Source organism: Mytilus californianus, unplaced genomic scaffold (genome assembly GCF_021869535.1).
Source record: "Mytilus californianus isolate M0D057914Y unplaced genomic scaffold, xbMytCali1.0.p SCAF_11, whole genome shotgun sequence".
Taxonomy (NCBI): Eukaryota; Metazoa; Mollusca; class Bivalvia; order Mytilida; family Mytilidae; genus Mytilus; species Mytilus californianus.
Window position 1 is genome coordinate 4294966 of NW_026262593.1, and position 18079 is coordinate 4313044.

General features: G+C 33.5%; 1 protein-coding gene across 1 annotated transcript; it reads left to right on the plus strand.

Moving 5' to 3' along the window:
- Nucleotides 1-6924: 6924 nt before the first annotated feature.
- LOC127720753 (vascular cell adhesion protein 1-like) lies at nt 6925-16865 on the plus strand. Its single transcript, XM_052227507.1, has 9 exons — nt 6925-6967; nt 8274-8576; nt 9298-9618; nt 11332-11616; nt 12064-12240; nt 13362-13472; nt 14613-14834; nt 15138-15251; nt 16855-16865. Exons 1-9 carry the CDS (start codon nt 6925-6927, stop codon nt 16863-16865), a joined length of 1587 nt encoding a protein of 528 aa, XP_052083467.1.
- The last annotated feature ends 1214 nt before the right edge of the window (nt 16866-18079 follow it).

Genomic DNA, 18079 nt, shown 5'->3' on the forward strand with positions numbered 1-18079 from the left:
TTCTTGTATGGGACAATACAACATATCAAATGAAATAAAAGGCTAGTCCCCTGGGGTCACCCCCACCCCCTTCTGTTTGAGAACTTGTAAACAGTTGAGATCCCCACCCCTAAATCATATATATTCTTGTATGGGACAATAAAACAAATCAAATGAAATATAGGGGAAGTCCACGGGAATAACCCCCCACCCCCTTCTTTTTGAAAACTTGTAAACGGTCGAGATCCCCACTCCTAAACCATATATATTCTTGTATGGGACCATAAAACAAATCAAATGAAATTTAGGGGAAATCCCCTGGGGTAGCCCCTACCCACTTCTTTTTGAGAACTTGTAAACGGTCAAGATCCCCATCCCGAAACCATATATATTCTTGTATGGGACAATACAACAAATCAAATGAAATAAAAGGCGAGTCCCCTGGGGTCATCTCCACCCCCTCCTGTTTGAGAACTTGTAAACAGTTGAGATCCCCACCCCTAAACCATATATATTCTTGTATGGGACAATAAAACAAATCAAATGAAATATAGGGGAAGTCAACGGGAATAATCCCACCCCCCTTCTTTTTGAAAACTTGTAAACGGTCAAGATCCCCACCGCTAAACCATATATATTCTTGTATGGGACAATGAAACAAATCAAATGAAATAAAAGGCGAGTCCCCTGGGGTCACCCCCACCCCCTACTGTTTAAGAACTTGTAAACGGTCGAGATCCCCACCCCCAAACCATATATATTCTTGTATGGGACAAAAAAACAAATCATATGAAATAAAAGGCGAGTCCCCTGGGGATCACCCCCTTATATTCTTACCCCACCCCCCTTCAATTTGAGAATGTGCTTTTATCTTGTAAACGGTCGATATCACCACCCCTAAACTTTGCCCAATGTCAGGCGACCATGGGAATGACGAATTATTGGAGCTTTGTTTAGGAGACTTCGTAACAGCATCTTGTTACAATTATTTCTTGTCATGTATGGGACAATAAAACAAATCAAATGAAATATTTGGGGAGTCCCTAGGGTCACCCCACTCCCTCCTGTTTGAGAACTTGGAAATGGTCGAGATCCCCACCCCTAAACCATATGTATTCATGTATGGGACAATATAACAAATCAAATGATATATAGGGGGAGTCCCTGGGGTCACCCCACCCCTCCTGTTTGAGAACTAGTAAACGGTCGAGATACCCACACCTAAACCATATTTATTCCTGTTCATCATTTCAAAACGATTTGAATGACATACAGGGTCAATCTCCTAGGTGTCACATATGCATATCACTTTACTAGACCAAACCAATATGAACTGGACTTTGCCCAATGTCAGGAGACTATGGGAATGACAAATTATGGGGGATTGTTTGGGAGACTTCGTAACGGCATCCTGTTACAATTATTTCTTGTTTATTATAAAATTTTATTGATGCAAAAAATGAGTCTAGGTTAATTGAATTTACTTTAATTATTTATTAAATTATTTCTGGGCCTATAATAATTTTCATTTATGGCTCATTTTAAAGAAAACATATAAATCTTTCAGGCAGTGTAAAGCCCGAGAATGTTTGACCAACTGTTTTATAATCACCTGTCATTTTATTCCAAACTTGGTATGGAGTAACATCATGCATATGGGGGTGAAGTTGGGGGTCATTTACATTGATTAATGAGTTGCTTTTGAAAACCTTGATGAAATATTAATTATTTTGCCTTAATAATCAATTCATTTAATGAACATAAATGTACAATATACGAATGTTTAATGTTTGTTCTTTCAAATCTTAAAAAAAGGAAGGAAGGAAGATTTTACACATTTGTATACAGGAATCCTTGCCCCTTGAACATGTTGAAGGAGGATTTTACACATTTTTATACAGGAATTATTGCCCATTGAACATGTTGAAGGAGGATTTTACACATTTTTATACAGGAATTATTGCCCCTTGAACATGTTGAAGGAGGATTTTACACATTTTTATACAGGAATCTAGTAGAAAAATTGACCAGAAAAATAAAATCTACAAGTAAGTCAAATGGCCTAAGTCGTCAATTGACCCCTTTATATGAGTTACATGCCCTTTGTCTATATTATCTCAAAAACTTCTATGGTAGAAGTTAGAAACTGTGAACAGCAAACATTATCAGCAATACAAGATCTATATTAACAAATACTATCAAAATGGAAAAAAATGAGGAAAATCAAGATGACTCTTGATAGAGTTTTTTTGCCTTAAATGAAAAAATTGTTCAATTAGTTCCATTTTTGCCTACTTTCTCAAATGCTATACCACGGTAATAGATAGGTAGAAACTATAAACAGGAAAATCTTGACAGGTGAGCGAATCTGATTCTTATAGAGGTATGATGCTAAAAGAAGTACTAATGTTAAAAGAAGTACTAATGCTAAAAGAAGTACTCATGTTAAAGTACTCATGTTAAAAGAAGTACTCATGTTAAAAGAAGTACTAATGTTAAAAGAAGTACTCATGTTAAAAGAAGTACTCATGTTAAAAGAAGTACTAATGCTTAAAGAAGTACTAATGCTAAAAGAAGTACTAATGTTAAAAGAAGCCGTACTAATGCTAAAAGAAGTACTAATGTTAAAAGAAGTACTAATGTTAAAAGAAGTACTAATGTTTCTATATGTATATACTTTTTTGTCTATTTTTTCTACTGTTGTTTTAATAACAGTATTTATTGTTACTTTAATTTAGATATGTAATGACCTTCATTGTAGTCAGTACTTAATTAAAAAACTAATTTTCAAATAAACGTACAAATGTACCAGAGTAGAATAAGTTTTAAACAAGAAGAAACTGTGCCAAATTAGATTTTTAATTATTTTTTGTGGTGTTTTTTTCTTTTGTTACTTTCGTAATCTGATGAAGTTGCCCCTCATTTGAAGCAGTAATTATTTTAATAAAGAAAAAAACAAAAAGTTAAACTATATATTGCTTTAGCTACCGGCGGCGTTTATAGAGTGGGTAATGTTTTAGATTGATAGAAGTCAGGGGCTTTTTTCAGCTAAACATGGTAGGTTGAATTATAAAAAAAAATCTATGGCAATATAGTTGCAATGTTCAATGGATAATACTTTTTTTTCTTTTATTTCAATTACAATATGTCTGTACAAAGCGAAAAATTTACACAAAATATTTTAGAAAAAATCTATGGATGTTTTGGATACTTTTAAAACCTTAATAACTGAAGAAGCATGCAGGTTTGAGCTCGATTTGTATATATTTTTCTTTTTGCAAATTAAAGCAATAAAATTCCAATTCATATACTCAGATTTGAGTCGAATTATTTATTGATAAAATATTATGATTGAATTAAGTGGATACTATCTTATAACTATAATTTGATTGATTTTTTTTATATTTTTCTAGATTCTTCACATAATATGTGGACTTTTGATGTTTCAAGTGGTGTGGTGTGGAGAGTGCACACTCAATAATTTAAACTGGTACAAATGTAATTGTTATTTCGGAGATTGGTCGGCTTTTACTCCATGTACACAGCAGTGTAATGGATACACATACCGCACACGTTCTATGTGGCTCTATGAAAACTATGCCCCCTGCCCATTCGAGTTTAGTACATGTGCCACTGAAGAATGTGGCTATGAAGTGTACTATTGTAATACTGACAAATGTCAAAATGGAGGCACATCTGATAAAACAAAATGTTTCTGTCCGACAGGATACTATGGCAGTTGTTGTGAACAAGGTATTTATTAGTTTTAATATTTCTCAACTAAAAGGCATGTGTATCGGTGGACGGTTTTTATTTAGGTGTGGAATAATGAAAAATAAAATAAGATTTACTATTTTTGAGTGGGAAAACAAACTGAGTTTGAAGACAATTTCTATTTGATGTCATGTATGAACTTTCCTTTTTTTCTCTTTTATTTTCGATTTCATTACTCCTTTCTATTAAATGAAACAAAACTTAGATACTGAAGTATAAACTAATGACTTTTAGTAGTGTATTCAGATACTGAAGTATAAACTAATGACTTTTATTAGTGTATTCAGATACTGAAGTATAAACTAATGACTTTTATTAGTGTATTCAGATACTGAAGTATAAACTAATGACTTTTATTAGTGTATTCAGATACTGAAGTATAAACTAATGACTTTTATTAGTGTATTCAGATACTTCAACCTGTTGAATTTGAATCGTGACTTGTAAAATCAATTCTATGTGAATTTGTTTATCTATTAATAGGTCAAAATCAAAAAGTAGTTAGAACAACTCAACTTCGAGTTTTAAAGAGTACACTTTAATCATTTTTTTCAATTTCAAACCTTTGCCTAAAAATTATCCAAATGTGTCTAACTCGAAGTTTTCACGGAGCTATCTTTATAAAGACATTTACAATTTGGTGACTGATGATGTGAGTAGAAATAAAATAAATAATGTTGTTATGTCCTGAAAGTACACAAATGAAGCTTTGGTGCTGTAAATTTAGTGACTGAAAGCATTTAGAAAATGTTCTTGAAGTTTATAATTAATTCAGGAGAAATTGGTCAGATCTCTTCAGTGCCGAGATAAATTATATATTCGGCTTTATTGCTTAAAAGCCTCATTAAATACGAAACACAACTTGGGTCCTGTTCACATTTTTGAAATTATGTATATAAGCTAGTTCTTAAAGTTATTAAAAAAAATGCACAATCATATACTGCAAACAAAACCTTAAACCTCGTGCATTGTTTCGATGCTCTGAAAAAAAACCGCGGAAAATAGATAAAGAAAAATGATAACGCACTCATATGTGTCAAAATAAAAATGATTAATTTTGTTGATATCAGTCCGGCGTTAAATTGGACTGCTATTGTGGCGCTTAATAACCAATAGCTTGTATGATGTACTACGCAAATTATTACAAAAGAAAAAACCTACATTTTCCGTACAAAACAGAATCAATAGAACATTAAGACAACCATGGGGCACATCAAGATATTTTTATACAATATAATGCATCAAGATATTTGTATACAATATAATGGATCAAGATATGTGTATACAATATAATGGATCAAGATATTTGTATACAATATAATACACCGAAAAGACAAAGTCGGACGGAATGCAAAAACCGTTGAATTTTCTTATTAAAAAAGGTGAAAGATAAAAGGTGAATTAAAACTGAGAATTGAAATGGGGAATATGTCAAAGAGACAACAACCCGACCAAAGAGCAGACAACAGCCGAAGGCCACCAATGGGTCTTCAACGCAGCGAGACTGAAATCCCGCACCCGGAGGTGGTCCTCAGCTGGCACCTAAATAAAATTGTGTACTAGTTCAGTGAAAATGGACGTCACACTAAACTCCAAAACATATAAATGAACTAAAATTAAAAAACATACAAGACTAACAAAGGCCAGATGCTCCTGACTTGGGACAGGCGCAAAAATGCGGCGGGGTTAAACATGTTTTGTGAGATCTCAACCTCTAGCCAATGTAGACTAAAGAAACACATAGCAATACGCACAGTAAATCTCAGTTTAAAAGAAGTCCGATGTATACATTTAGTACATACGTCCTCCACACAGCACGAAAGATTAACTCTGTCAATGCAATGTAAAAACAGGGAATGGTTAATATATTCATCAATCAAATATCCTGCACGTACTTGACACTAAAGCAAAAAAAATAAAAAATCCAGAAAAAGCCCCCCCCCCAAAAAAAAAAACAAAAAATGCGAAGCGAAGCGGAATCACTTTTCCATTACTGTTCTATCACTTATATTCGTATACCTTTTTGCAAGCCTATAACACTGGTTTGAGCGGGATCTTATTCTTCAGGTGACTATATCTGTTACATTTGCGCATAAAGGAACAGAAGGAAAATAAGCAGGTATTTGCACCCGTTTAAAAAATAGACTAAAGATCATATTCTAACTTAAAATACCTAATGTAATCTCTTACCAAAGCGCCGATGATTACTGTTTTTTTAATTTAAGAAAGAGCTTCGAAATTACGTTTTTTTAATTCTATTCCTTTCACACACACCCAAAACCAAACTTATAGTAGTGAAAAAATTAAACCCGAAGCAAAAAAAAAAAAAAAAAAGCAGCAAAAGCAAAAGCTAACTCCCGATGAAAGAAAATAAGAAATAATATTAATGTGACTTTGTTTTGATGCTAGAAAATCATTGTATGTATAACTTTGATAAATATTAAAAGGTAAATGTACAATAATAATTAAAAAAAAAAGGCCGTGTATATATGTTTTCGGAACGACAGGAACTCATGCAATCACACATGCATTAAAGGTAAGAGTTAAGTTTCAATATAAGGCTACACAAAATTACTAGTAAAATCTAGTATTTGTACAGTAAGTATACAACTTTTTGGTTTAATCAAGCTTTATTTTTGAAGTTTATTTTGTTTCAATTCATATCCCAAAAGCGCTGGTTAAACATCTTCTTAGATCAGTCTTAAATGGCACGTCGGGTAACTATGGATATTAATGAATCATATATGCATACAGAAATAACAACACTGAGTACGAACATGACTTGTGACATATTTTTTTAAGATTGATTATTTGTACTGAAACCTTGCTTTTTCGTGATATCAATCTGAGACTACTATTGTATGTTATATCTCTGGTTACATATGGGACTATTAGTTAATATATTATGTCCCATGTTACAGTAATCCCAGTATCAACATAGACACTGTGACATGGAAAATTGTAGACTGCCCTCCTCCTTTTTATTTTTAATAATTTATCTTAAACATCCTACATAAGACTGATGATGCATATAATAAACCCAATAAAACAAATCAGATACAAATGCCTTTAAAAAAAGAGTAATAATTTTCTAAGCCAAAATTTAACAAGTATGTCGGTCTCCATTATGAAATATTTCATTTGTGTTGTAAGGGAGACAACTGATATAAAATGGCGGGAGATGCAGATAATTTTGATACAAAACAGCAGCAGTGTTACTTTTAATTTATGAGTTTAAATTATGTAAATCAGACTCTGAACTAAGTTTATTTTCCCCTTACACAGACACAATATATTCTCCGCAGAACACACCCGATGTTCGGATGTTCTTTTAGGTAGTTCATTGTCATTGAGATAAAAAAAAAAAAAGGGGGGGGGGAGGAAGTATTTGACTGTCAAACTATCCACACCGTGGTCGACCACATACACCTTCGTTATGATAGACAATCGATCATCATACTCATTGATGCCAAATTATTTTTCAACTATAAATAATCCATAACCCTCCCCTTTTGATGGTCGTTCCATAATATTAAAATAAAGATAATATCCCTATGTGGGCTCTATATATTTTGGTGCCACATAGGGATATTCTTTTTATTTAGGGAACTATAAACTTCGAAGGGGAGGGGGGGGGGGGGGTATGGTTTTTTCCTAAAAAAATATTCTGGTAAGCATGTGTGACGGGATTGCTTCCCTTCATTAGTAGATACTTAGTCAGCCGTAAGCGGTTGATCTAAGGAAGTACTTCTTTAGCTCAGTCGGTATACACGCTGCCTTGTAACACAGAGGTCCTGGGTTTGAGTCCCGGTGGAGACATGCGATTTTGCAAGTAGAATCATGCTCTCCGGTTACATTTGGTGCCCAACTAAAAAACCTACGGTGGTTAGAGAAGAATTCTAGCTAGGGTATGTGTGTGAGAGTCATAATGGTATGATGACTCTTGAGGTAGGGGAAGTGTGACGGGATTGCTTCCCTTCATTAGTAGATACTTAGTCAGCTGTAAGCGGTTGATCTAAGGAAGTACTTCTTTAGCTCAGTCGGTATACACGCTGACTTGTAACACAGAGGTCCCGGGTTTGAGTCCCGGTGGAGACATGCGATTTTGCAAGTAGAATCATGCCCTCCGGTTACACATGGTAAGGCAGATGACAAAAAAAATATTCTGAATCCAGATTTTCCCCATACCCTATAGTGTTAAATTTTGAAAAAAAAATTATTGATAGCATCGAAAAACTAAATAAATATGTATGCGCAAAAAAAAATCTGACTCAGAAAAAAAAAACCATACCTCCCCCCACCTTGAAGTTAAATAGTTGCTCCCTTACAAATCTTAATTTACAATTTCAAAATTGTGCAGCTGCATGTATAAATATCATGACGTATATTGCAACACAAGTAAAATTATGAATGATTAATTGTAAAGTTTAAAAAAAAGCATCCGTTGAATGATACAGGTTTGTGGTAGGAGATGGTTATATTACTTCATTACCTATTTATCTCATTTTTTGTTTCTGTAGTACCTCCTGGAGAACCTGTCATCACTGTTGTACCAGACACAGTAGTTTTGGGAAATGCTGTAACTTTAACATGTACTTCCAATGGTGGGAATCCTGAACCAACAGTAAAATGGTTCAAAGAAGATGCACAAATTACTACTGGTGTGACTTCTAAGACAGTTTCATCTAGTACAGACAGTTACACTGTAACATCAACTTTGAACTTTGTTGCTAGCCTAGATGAACATCTAAAGGTCTTCACGTGTCAGACAGATAATGGCTTAACTAGTCCACTAAGCACCACAGAGCAGCTGATAGTTAATTGTAAGTCACTGAAAAACTTTTTATATCAATGTTGTTTTAAGTCGTGTTACATTTTTTTTATATCCAATTTAAGGTGACAATTTTGTTAGGATTACATTTCAGTTCCACCAATAAGATCAAGCAATGTTAAACATGTTAAAATGTAACATTAATTTTTAGACAAATGAAAATTGAGGGGTATATATTGGCTGCTTCTCCTTATGAGGGTTGTTACACACAGAAGTCATCATTTAAACAAGTTTTATTGTTTAAAAGTTGGAGGAAATGAATAATAAATTTTTAATAAGCAGTCATATAAATTAATACTAGAAGATGTGGTATGATTGTGCATAAGACAACTCTTCACCAGTGACCAAATTACATAGAAGTTAACAACTATAGGTCACGGTATGGCTTTCAATAATGAGCAAAACTCATATCGCATAGTCAGCTAACCAATTTTATAGGACGTCATGTCATTTACAGTTTAGAGATGTCAACTTTGGAGATATTAATATTTACTTTGTATGTCCATGTCTCAACAAAAACATATATTTAATGTAGATAATTATACAATCATTTGGGACATAGTTTGCTCTTATTACCTTTTTCATTATTAAGCCCACTTTATTCAGTTTAAAACAAACATTGTGACATCATAATTACTGTAGATGGGTTGTAAGGTTCTTCATGCAGGTTTTATCACAAAGTGATCATAGATGAGATATTTTTGATTTTCTAGTTGCACCAGAGGCACCAACTTTAGATGGACCAACTGTTGTTACATCAGGAATGTCTAGGGTATGGACCTGTCGATCGGCCAATGGCTACCCAGCAGGTGAAATGACCATGAGAAATCAAAATACCAATACAAAATTTGGAACAAGCAAGTTTTCAACAAGCACTGAAGAAAATGAGGGTGGGAAATCTTATACTGTTACTGGTAGGTTGAACTGGGCCCCAGTAGAAGCCAACAACGGACATTCCATCTGCTGTGATGTTCTCCATACAACCACACAAGGCAATACACCAAAGACTAAATGCTTACAATTATCAGTGAAGCGTAAGTATCTACTGGATTATTTCATGTTTTCACTAATGATGTATAGAGTTAAATTAGTACATATAAATTGGTATGCAGAGTAATAATATTTTAGCATTTGCAGATCCCCCTCAGTCATAGTTCATTGACCTTGAAAATTTTGCAGTTTACTTTTTGGGTTTCTACTTTTATTGTACTATCATTTCCTTTATTGTACTGTATTTGGGATGTCAATCCCTTTATTGTACTGTATTTGGGATGTCACTCCCTTTATCGTACTGTATTTGGGATGTCACTCCCTTTATCGTACTGTATTTGGGATGTCACTCCCTTTATCGTACTGTATTTGGGATGTCACTCCCTTCATCGTACTGTATTTGGGATGTCACTCCCTTCATCGTACTGTATTTGGGATGTCACTCCCTTTATCGTACTGTATTTGGGATGTCACTCCCTTTATCGTACTGTATTTGGGATGTCACTCCCTTTATCGTACTGTATTTGGGATGTCACTCCCTTTATCGTACTGTATTTGGGATGTCACTCCCTTTATCGTACTGTATTTGGGATGTCACTCCCTTTATTGTACTGTAGTTGGGATGTCACTCCCTTTATTGTACTGTAGTTGGGATGTCACTCCCTTTATTGTACTGTATTTGGGATGTCAATCCCTTAAGTGATTTTGCCTAGTGAACAGAACATTAGACAGTGTTGCCTTTCAAATTTCTATTTTGCATTACATATATATAAATAACACACAGATGAGACATATCTCTGTGTCCAGTCAGGGATATAACTCTATAGGGTTATTACAGGAAATAACTTGCATGTGTTATTACAGATATTTTTATGATTTGTCTACTCTTTAAACCTAAAATTTTCTAAATCTGTAATAGCATATGTTTGTTATTTGTAAAATAAATCATCAACATTTTAATTTTTAGTGGGCTCTAGGGAACTCTTGAAACTTTGCGCAGAAACTAAATGCATAGCCTTGATAACTAATTTTTGAATTAAATTAATACATTTATCATTAACCATGATAAATCAATGAGACAAGGCTTTTAAGTGATAAACTTAGCTGTAATAACAAGGCTTGGTTATTAAAGGCATGCAACTTATTACATGAGACACTTGGGAATTACTGGGAAACTTGCGCAGAACCTCATTACATGCTCTGGTCATTATTTCTTACAATGAATTAAAATAAATTGTAATTAAGCATGATGTATGTCTATAAGCAAATGCTTTGGAGTGATAAAGAGAAGCTGTAATAACACCCTTTAGTTATTACAGGCCATTTTTTTCTGTAATAACATAGGTGTACTATGCTTGATTGTCAAAATATGAACTGTTATATCTTTCTATAGTTAAGTATACATAAAGACAATAGTAATAGCAATAGAACCTGTATACATTTTGACAAAACTAATGATGTATATTGTCCCTTTGAAACATGTTACATACATATGTTATCACAGGTCTTTGAATTTTTAGTCCACAATAACAAACATATGTTATTTTTCTCTAATAACCCTATAGAGTTATATCCTTGACTGGTGTCAGTTGTTTATTTATGGAAAACTCGACTTTTTAATTTTTGCAAAATTGTGGTTAACGTAAACATTAATATTAAACTTAAAACTTCCAAAGCCTATAGAATAACGATGAATTTCTATTGTATTTTCTTTTTTATTTATTAATTCGTTAGTACTTTCTTGTTTTATTTTGTAGCTCCTCTTGCACTCAATGCTCCTACAATCCAGTATAAAGTAAACTTGAATGCAAAAGTTACTCTCTCATGTGAAGTAACATCAGGGAAACCCTCTCAGATCACATGGTTTAAAGATGGCAGTAAATTAGATATAAATAGTAATCCAAGATTGTCAGGAGGAACTGTGATGGCTCCGTCTCTTGTTATTGCTGATGTGGAACTAGCAGATGAAGCTGGGTACGTTTGTCAAGGAACTGATTCAACGGATAAGGTTACTATAGCAACCACAGATAGTATTAAAGTGGGTATGTATAGTGTGTTAGATTTTTTAAGTAAACCCTTTTTCTGATTTCAGTTTGAACATATTTTTAGTTGAACTATGATGGTTTACTTTGTGAACATACAAGTAAATATATATCTTCAACAAGTGAAATTTTTGTAAAGTCTTTTTTAAGTCAAAAAAAAAAATAATCAGCCAAAAATGTGATTTAACTTTCTTGAACAAACCACAATAAAAATTTTTTTATAACAGCCTTCAAAATTGACCATAAGCCTTATGGCACAGGCCTGTAAAAAAATTGTTGGGCCATAAAAAACTTATGGAAAAAGAGTCCCCCATATAAATATTAAAATTTGTTTAGGAAAGAATGATTTCCAGGGTGGTAGGTCTATAGGCTTATAAACAGTATTTGTGTAAAAGGGTAACTATTAAAACTTATGTTTTTTATTTCTTCTGAATTTTTTAATTACAGCTTTAATTTGTTCTGAGCCTGCTCCTGTATCAAATGCAGAACTAATTGTTTCTGGTTTTGACCCCAGTAACACAGCTACCTATAGATGTAATGACTGTTACGAGAAAACAAGCGGTGATCTTGTATTGAGTTGTATGCGTGGTGGAATATGGTCAGGCGTTATTCCTCTTTGTACAGGTAGGTTTAACAATTGTCATGGCGTATAAATCATTGATTTAGACATGGGTTGAACTACATTTGTACTATTATAAACAAAGGAAGATAACTCCAATTCAAAATTATAATTTGCCAAAATATGACAATTCAATGTTTAATCTTAAGTTCACATTGCAACTTTTTTTAACGAAAGCAATCTTTACTTTATAGTCCTCACAAGCACTTTTATTTAGATTGTTTTTTTTTTTGCTTAAAAAAAAAGGATTGCATGCAAATTGTGTTTTGATTGAAGAAGGTCATTCCAAACTGTATATAAGGAAATCTGGGTTATCTGATTTTTTAAGTGGTAGAAAGCATTTGATATTAAATTTAGTTGTCTTTAAATGTTTTCATTGTAAAGATTACAGTACATACAATCATCAAAAGCAATATGGGAATTCTGAGATAGTGGCAATTTTTAAATGCATGAAATGTTGTAATGCATTTTATTATTGTTGGCATCATCGTAGTCCTTCTCACAGGCCAATTTAGCTAATGGAATGATAAAAGGAAATTCCATATTTTTTGTCCAAATGACCTTCTTTAGACTGGTTTTCCCAGATTAGTTTCACTCCAACCTAAGAACTGTTGGGGTTAATGTGTTGACTGGGGTCCACTGTACATGCAGACTACAGCTGGATACCTATATCAGCATCCCTCGGTATTTGGGGTCAAGAAATAGGACGAAAAATCGTCAAAAATGACGCTTTTTGCACTTGATGACCAACTTTTGGGCAAGTTCCTGCCCACCGACCCCCACCTCCTCACCCTAACCACCCAGCCCCGCCATCCCCTACCTTAGATTTAAAGAAATCAATATGCTTCAGCAGCAGGGTAAAGCTCATTTGCATATAATTTGCATATTTTTGCAAATAAACGAAAACTAGACTTTTTCTGAAAACAATTCAGCATGGTAAGTGTTAATTCACTACATGTACAAAACAAAAGAAAAGCCTAGGTAGACCTGTTTTATGGACCCATCCCTTCAACAAATCAGATGCTAATAAATGGCTTTACATTGAAAGAGGACAGAAAGTCAAACATCAATAGCAGTGTTGAATATATTATAAAGTTTCATTTGTGATGTGTTTTTCTTTTGACAGAAATAAATCATTGTTTGAGCCAGCCATGTATTTTTGGTACATGTAGATCTGAACTTTGTGGATATAAATGCGCTTGTTTAGCTGGCTATAAAGGAATTAACTGTGACCAAGGTAGGTATGAGTTACATGTGTATTTAGGAAATAACTTTTCATACATATATTCATATATATTTTATAATTATCATCACATATCCTCTTACTGCATTAACTCTATAGTATTTTAAGCCTGGGTAGACCTGTTAAATGCCATTAGGGTTTCTTTGAACCAAAAAACAAATCTGTACTATTCCTCATGGATGATTTGCCTTGTAGTACCACTCAGGTCACTGGGTCCAGACTGTATTTTTGGCAAACAAGCAATTAAAAGACTGAAATCTGAAATTTGGACAAATATTTTATTTTTATAAAGTATATTTTGAACTGTGACATTCAATCCTTGCCAAAGTTAGTTTGATAATGTTTCTTGGTAGGAGAACAATTTTCTGAACAATATCATTTAAGCTTGAAATCAGATCTATAACCCCCCACCCCCCAAAGAATAAAAAAAACAAAACATCATACCTTTCACACACAAAAAGACTGAAAAGCATGAATCAGACCAAAAACACAGGGTGATTGCAGGTGCTCTGGAATGGTGAGCAGATCCTGCTCCACATGTGGCACCCGTTGTGTTGCTCATTTAAGTCTTATTTGAAAGTTCACATTAGAATTAGAAATGTGAAACTGTTAGTCATTTGATAAAGGTGTTTAACACACAATTATAATTTAACTATCTAAAAGGAGTAAAATTATAATCATTGGCTTGACTGGTAGAAAAACTAAATAATCACAAGACATGGAACTAAAGTTGGTATTCAAACCTGCTTTTTGATTAAAAAAAAAGAATGAATGATTAATTTTTACAACAGATACTCAAGAAAAGAATAGATTATTGTATTTTGTTTGAGTCAATCTTTGATTTGAAAATGGTAAATCACTGTTATGTTGCCACGTGTTTTTCTTATATGTTGAGAGTTTTTTCTCAATGTTGATTGCCGTACAGTTGCCTATAATTGCTTACATCCACTTCATTTGAACTTTGGTCTCATTAGCAATTTATTTTGATAAAAGTTCATTTTATTTGGAAAAATTAAACTTACAAATAAAGTTATCCTCTAGATCCATGAGATATATTATAAAAAAAATACATCCACATAGCTAAGTCAGCAAAGTTCTATAATCATTCATGTAATATGTTTGTATATTTTGTAGAAGTGAGTTGTCCAGTAATTGCCTTGCAGAATGGAGCGATAATGGCTGGAGATAAACTTGATACAGAGTTAACACGGGATCATGTCATGTATAACATGGATATATCGTATGGTTGTGATGATGGTTATGTATTGGTTGACCAGAAAGGGGGTTTCCTCACAGAACTGGTGAGACATTGTGATGAGACTGGTCAACTGACTGGAGAAGCACCCATTTGTGCAGGTAAGAGTTATAATGTATAACTATAAGATATCAAACACAAAATTTCTCAGGTAGACAAAATGAATTAAAGATTTACAAAATTTCAGAAAAATCAATGTTAACATATGCTGGAATATGAGGGTTAAACAATCACCTTTTGTATAACATCACAATGGCAAATCAAAAGAAAAGTGAGGAAATTGACATCAAAATTTAGATTTAACCATCATGTAGTTAATCAATTACAATCAGCAGTTCACATGTAACAACTTACTCTGTACTTACCAATAGAATTAGTGATTTTGATTTTCTATTTAATTTTAGTATATAACCTTTGTACCACTACAATACCTTGTGTACATGGTACCTGTAAAGACTTGCCAGGGAATTACCATTGCACATGTTCTACTGGGTACAAAGGACTAAACTGTGATCAAGGTATGATAAAAAAAATAAGGGCACAGGGTTGACCTAGGGATAGAGGTCCTGTTTGAAATATTAGTCCTATGTTACACGTACAATTCAAAGAGGACAAAGTCTGTACAAGTAATTTTATTTTAAAAAAAACTTTTTTTTTCTTCAAAATTTAATTTAAAAGAAATACTTTAAATTCTATAACATGCATGTACTAAGGCCTTAAACTTTATAAACATTGTGTGATGAATCCGATTTTTATAAAAATCCCTATTACCATTAAAAGGCTTGTATAGTCCGCGGTTTTATTCTCCAAACTGAACCTGCCAGACAGGGGTGCGGACTATAGAGTACAATAAGCAAGAAATAAGAGGAAAAATTCAATTTTGCGAGGTGGTTTGTTTACGTTCCGCCATGTTTGTTATTGATATTGTAGAGGGCGCTTATCATTTTTCAAACTAATAATTTTACCTAATCCATATTAAGTTATTTTTATTCAATATCATATTATGATAAATTTAAATATTAAACGCTTCATTTCAAATTTCTCGTTTCTTTTAATGCATTGCTTAAAATCTGCTTGAATGAAACGGTACAAAAAAAGTAAAAAAGACAACCCTAAACCAGCTTACGATGTGTAAATTACAAAACATAATCGGGTATTATTCATTCTGTTTTGGTGTTTCATACTGACAAATATGTTTTGTATTAGCTTAAGACTCTTCAAACATTAATGTAATAGATATATTAAACACTGTTTTACATAAGGATGGAACTGTTTTATGTTTAAAGTCGTATTATAGTGATATCTATTATGTACGGATTTCGACTCTTACCTTTTTTTAGCTCACCGGCTTCGGGCCCCATGTGAGCTTATGCCATCACTTGGCGTTCGTCCTCGTCTGTCGTCGTCATCTGTCTTCGTAAACTATTTCAAAAATCTTCTCCTCTGAAACTACTGGGCCAAATACCTTCAAACTTTAACTAAATGTTCCTTAGGGTATCTAGTTTATAAATTGTATCTAAAGTTTGATCCATTGACAAACATGACCGCCATGGCTAAAAATAGAACATAGGGGTCAAATGCAGTTTTTGGCTTATATCTCAAAAACTAAAGCTTTTAGAGCAAATCTGACATGGGGTAAAATTGTTCAATTGGTCAAGATCTATCAGCTCTGATATTTGCAGACAAATCTAACAACCCATTGTTGGGTTGCTGCCACCGAATTTGTAGTTTCAACAAAATTTTGCAGTTTTTTGTTATTATTTTGAATATTATTATAGATATATATATAAACTGTAAGCAGCAATAATGTTCAACAAAGTAAGATCTATAAAAAAGTTAATATGACCATAATTGTCAATTGACCCCTTAAGGAGTTATTGCCCTTTAAAGACAATTTTACACAATTTGTTCATCAAGTTTGCTACCATTTAAAAATCTTCTCCTCTGAAACTACTGGGCCAATTACCTTCAAACTTTTAACTAAATGTTCCTTAGGGTATCTTGTTTATAAATTGTATCCGAAGTTAGTATCCATAGACAAACATGGCCGCCATGGCTAAAAATAGAACATAAGGGTCAAATGCAGTTTTTGGCTTATATCTCAAAAACTAAATCTTTTAGAGCAAATGTGACATGGGGTAGTATTGTTTAGTTGGTCAAGATCTATTGGCTCTAAAATTATCAGGCGAATCAAACAACCCATTGTTGGGTTGCTGCCACCGAATTGGTAGTTTTAACAAAATTTTGCAGTTTTTTGTTATTATTTTGAATATTATTATAGATATATATAAACTGTAAGCAGCAATAATGTTCAGCAAAGTAAGATCTACAAAAAAGTTATGATGACCAAAATTGTCAATTGACCCCTTAAGGAGTTATTGACCTTTAAAGACAATTTTACACAATTTGTTCATCAAGTTTGCTACCATTTAAAAAATCTTCTCTGAAATACAGGTGAGCAGTTCAGGCTCTTGAGAGCCTCTTGTTTTTCTTCTTTTACATGTGCTTTTCAAACTTCCCTTTTAAACATACACAAGTTTTTAAATTGTTTTTTGCGTGATTTAGACTTATTTTAACAATCGTGAAGTGTTCTAGAATCATTTACAAGCAGTTTCAGCTTCTGTTTGATGATGGAAAACAGGTTTTTCCAAGAAAATACCGCAAACCACCACACACGATTTGAAATTACCGGAGTTTCATTAGACCTTTTCTAACAGTTACAAAAAGTTTTTTACCTGAAATTTCGTGGGGAGAAGGGGGTGCGGACTATGTACCAGTGCGAACTATACAAGCCCGATTACGGTATTTATCAGGTGACTACTGCAAGGGAAATCTCATTTTGTTTCCTATCTTATAAAACTGTATGTTGAATAAGCAACATAAGATTCAATGATTATTTTGAATTTCCAGACATCACCTGTGCAGAGCTTACTCTCCCCAACGGAGCCGTTGTGTACAAGCCAGATAGAAAGATCGGTAGTGTCGCCACCTACAGCTGCAACAAGGGCTATAACCTAGCTGATGGTGACCTGTCTTCTACATGTAACACTGAAGGGGAATGGAGTGGGCCTCTGCCAACATGTAAAGGTAATGTAACAAGGGCTATAACCTAGCTGATGGTGATCTGTCGTCTACATGTAACACTGAAGGGGAATGGGGTGGGCCTCTGCCAACATGTAAAGGTACTGAAACTTGCTCAATTTTTAACCAGATTTCCTAATGAAAAATGGATTATTGATTTAGGGATGTACGGCAGGGGAGAGGCTGCCAAACAGTGTCCCTGCATTTACTCATGAACCATTCAACCAAAGCTTTTCAAATTTTAATATATTGTTACTGATGACAA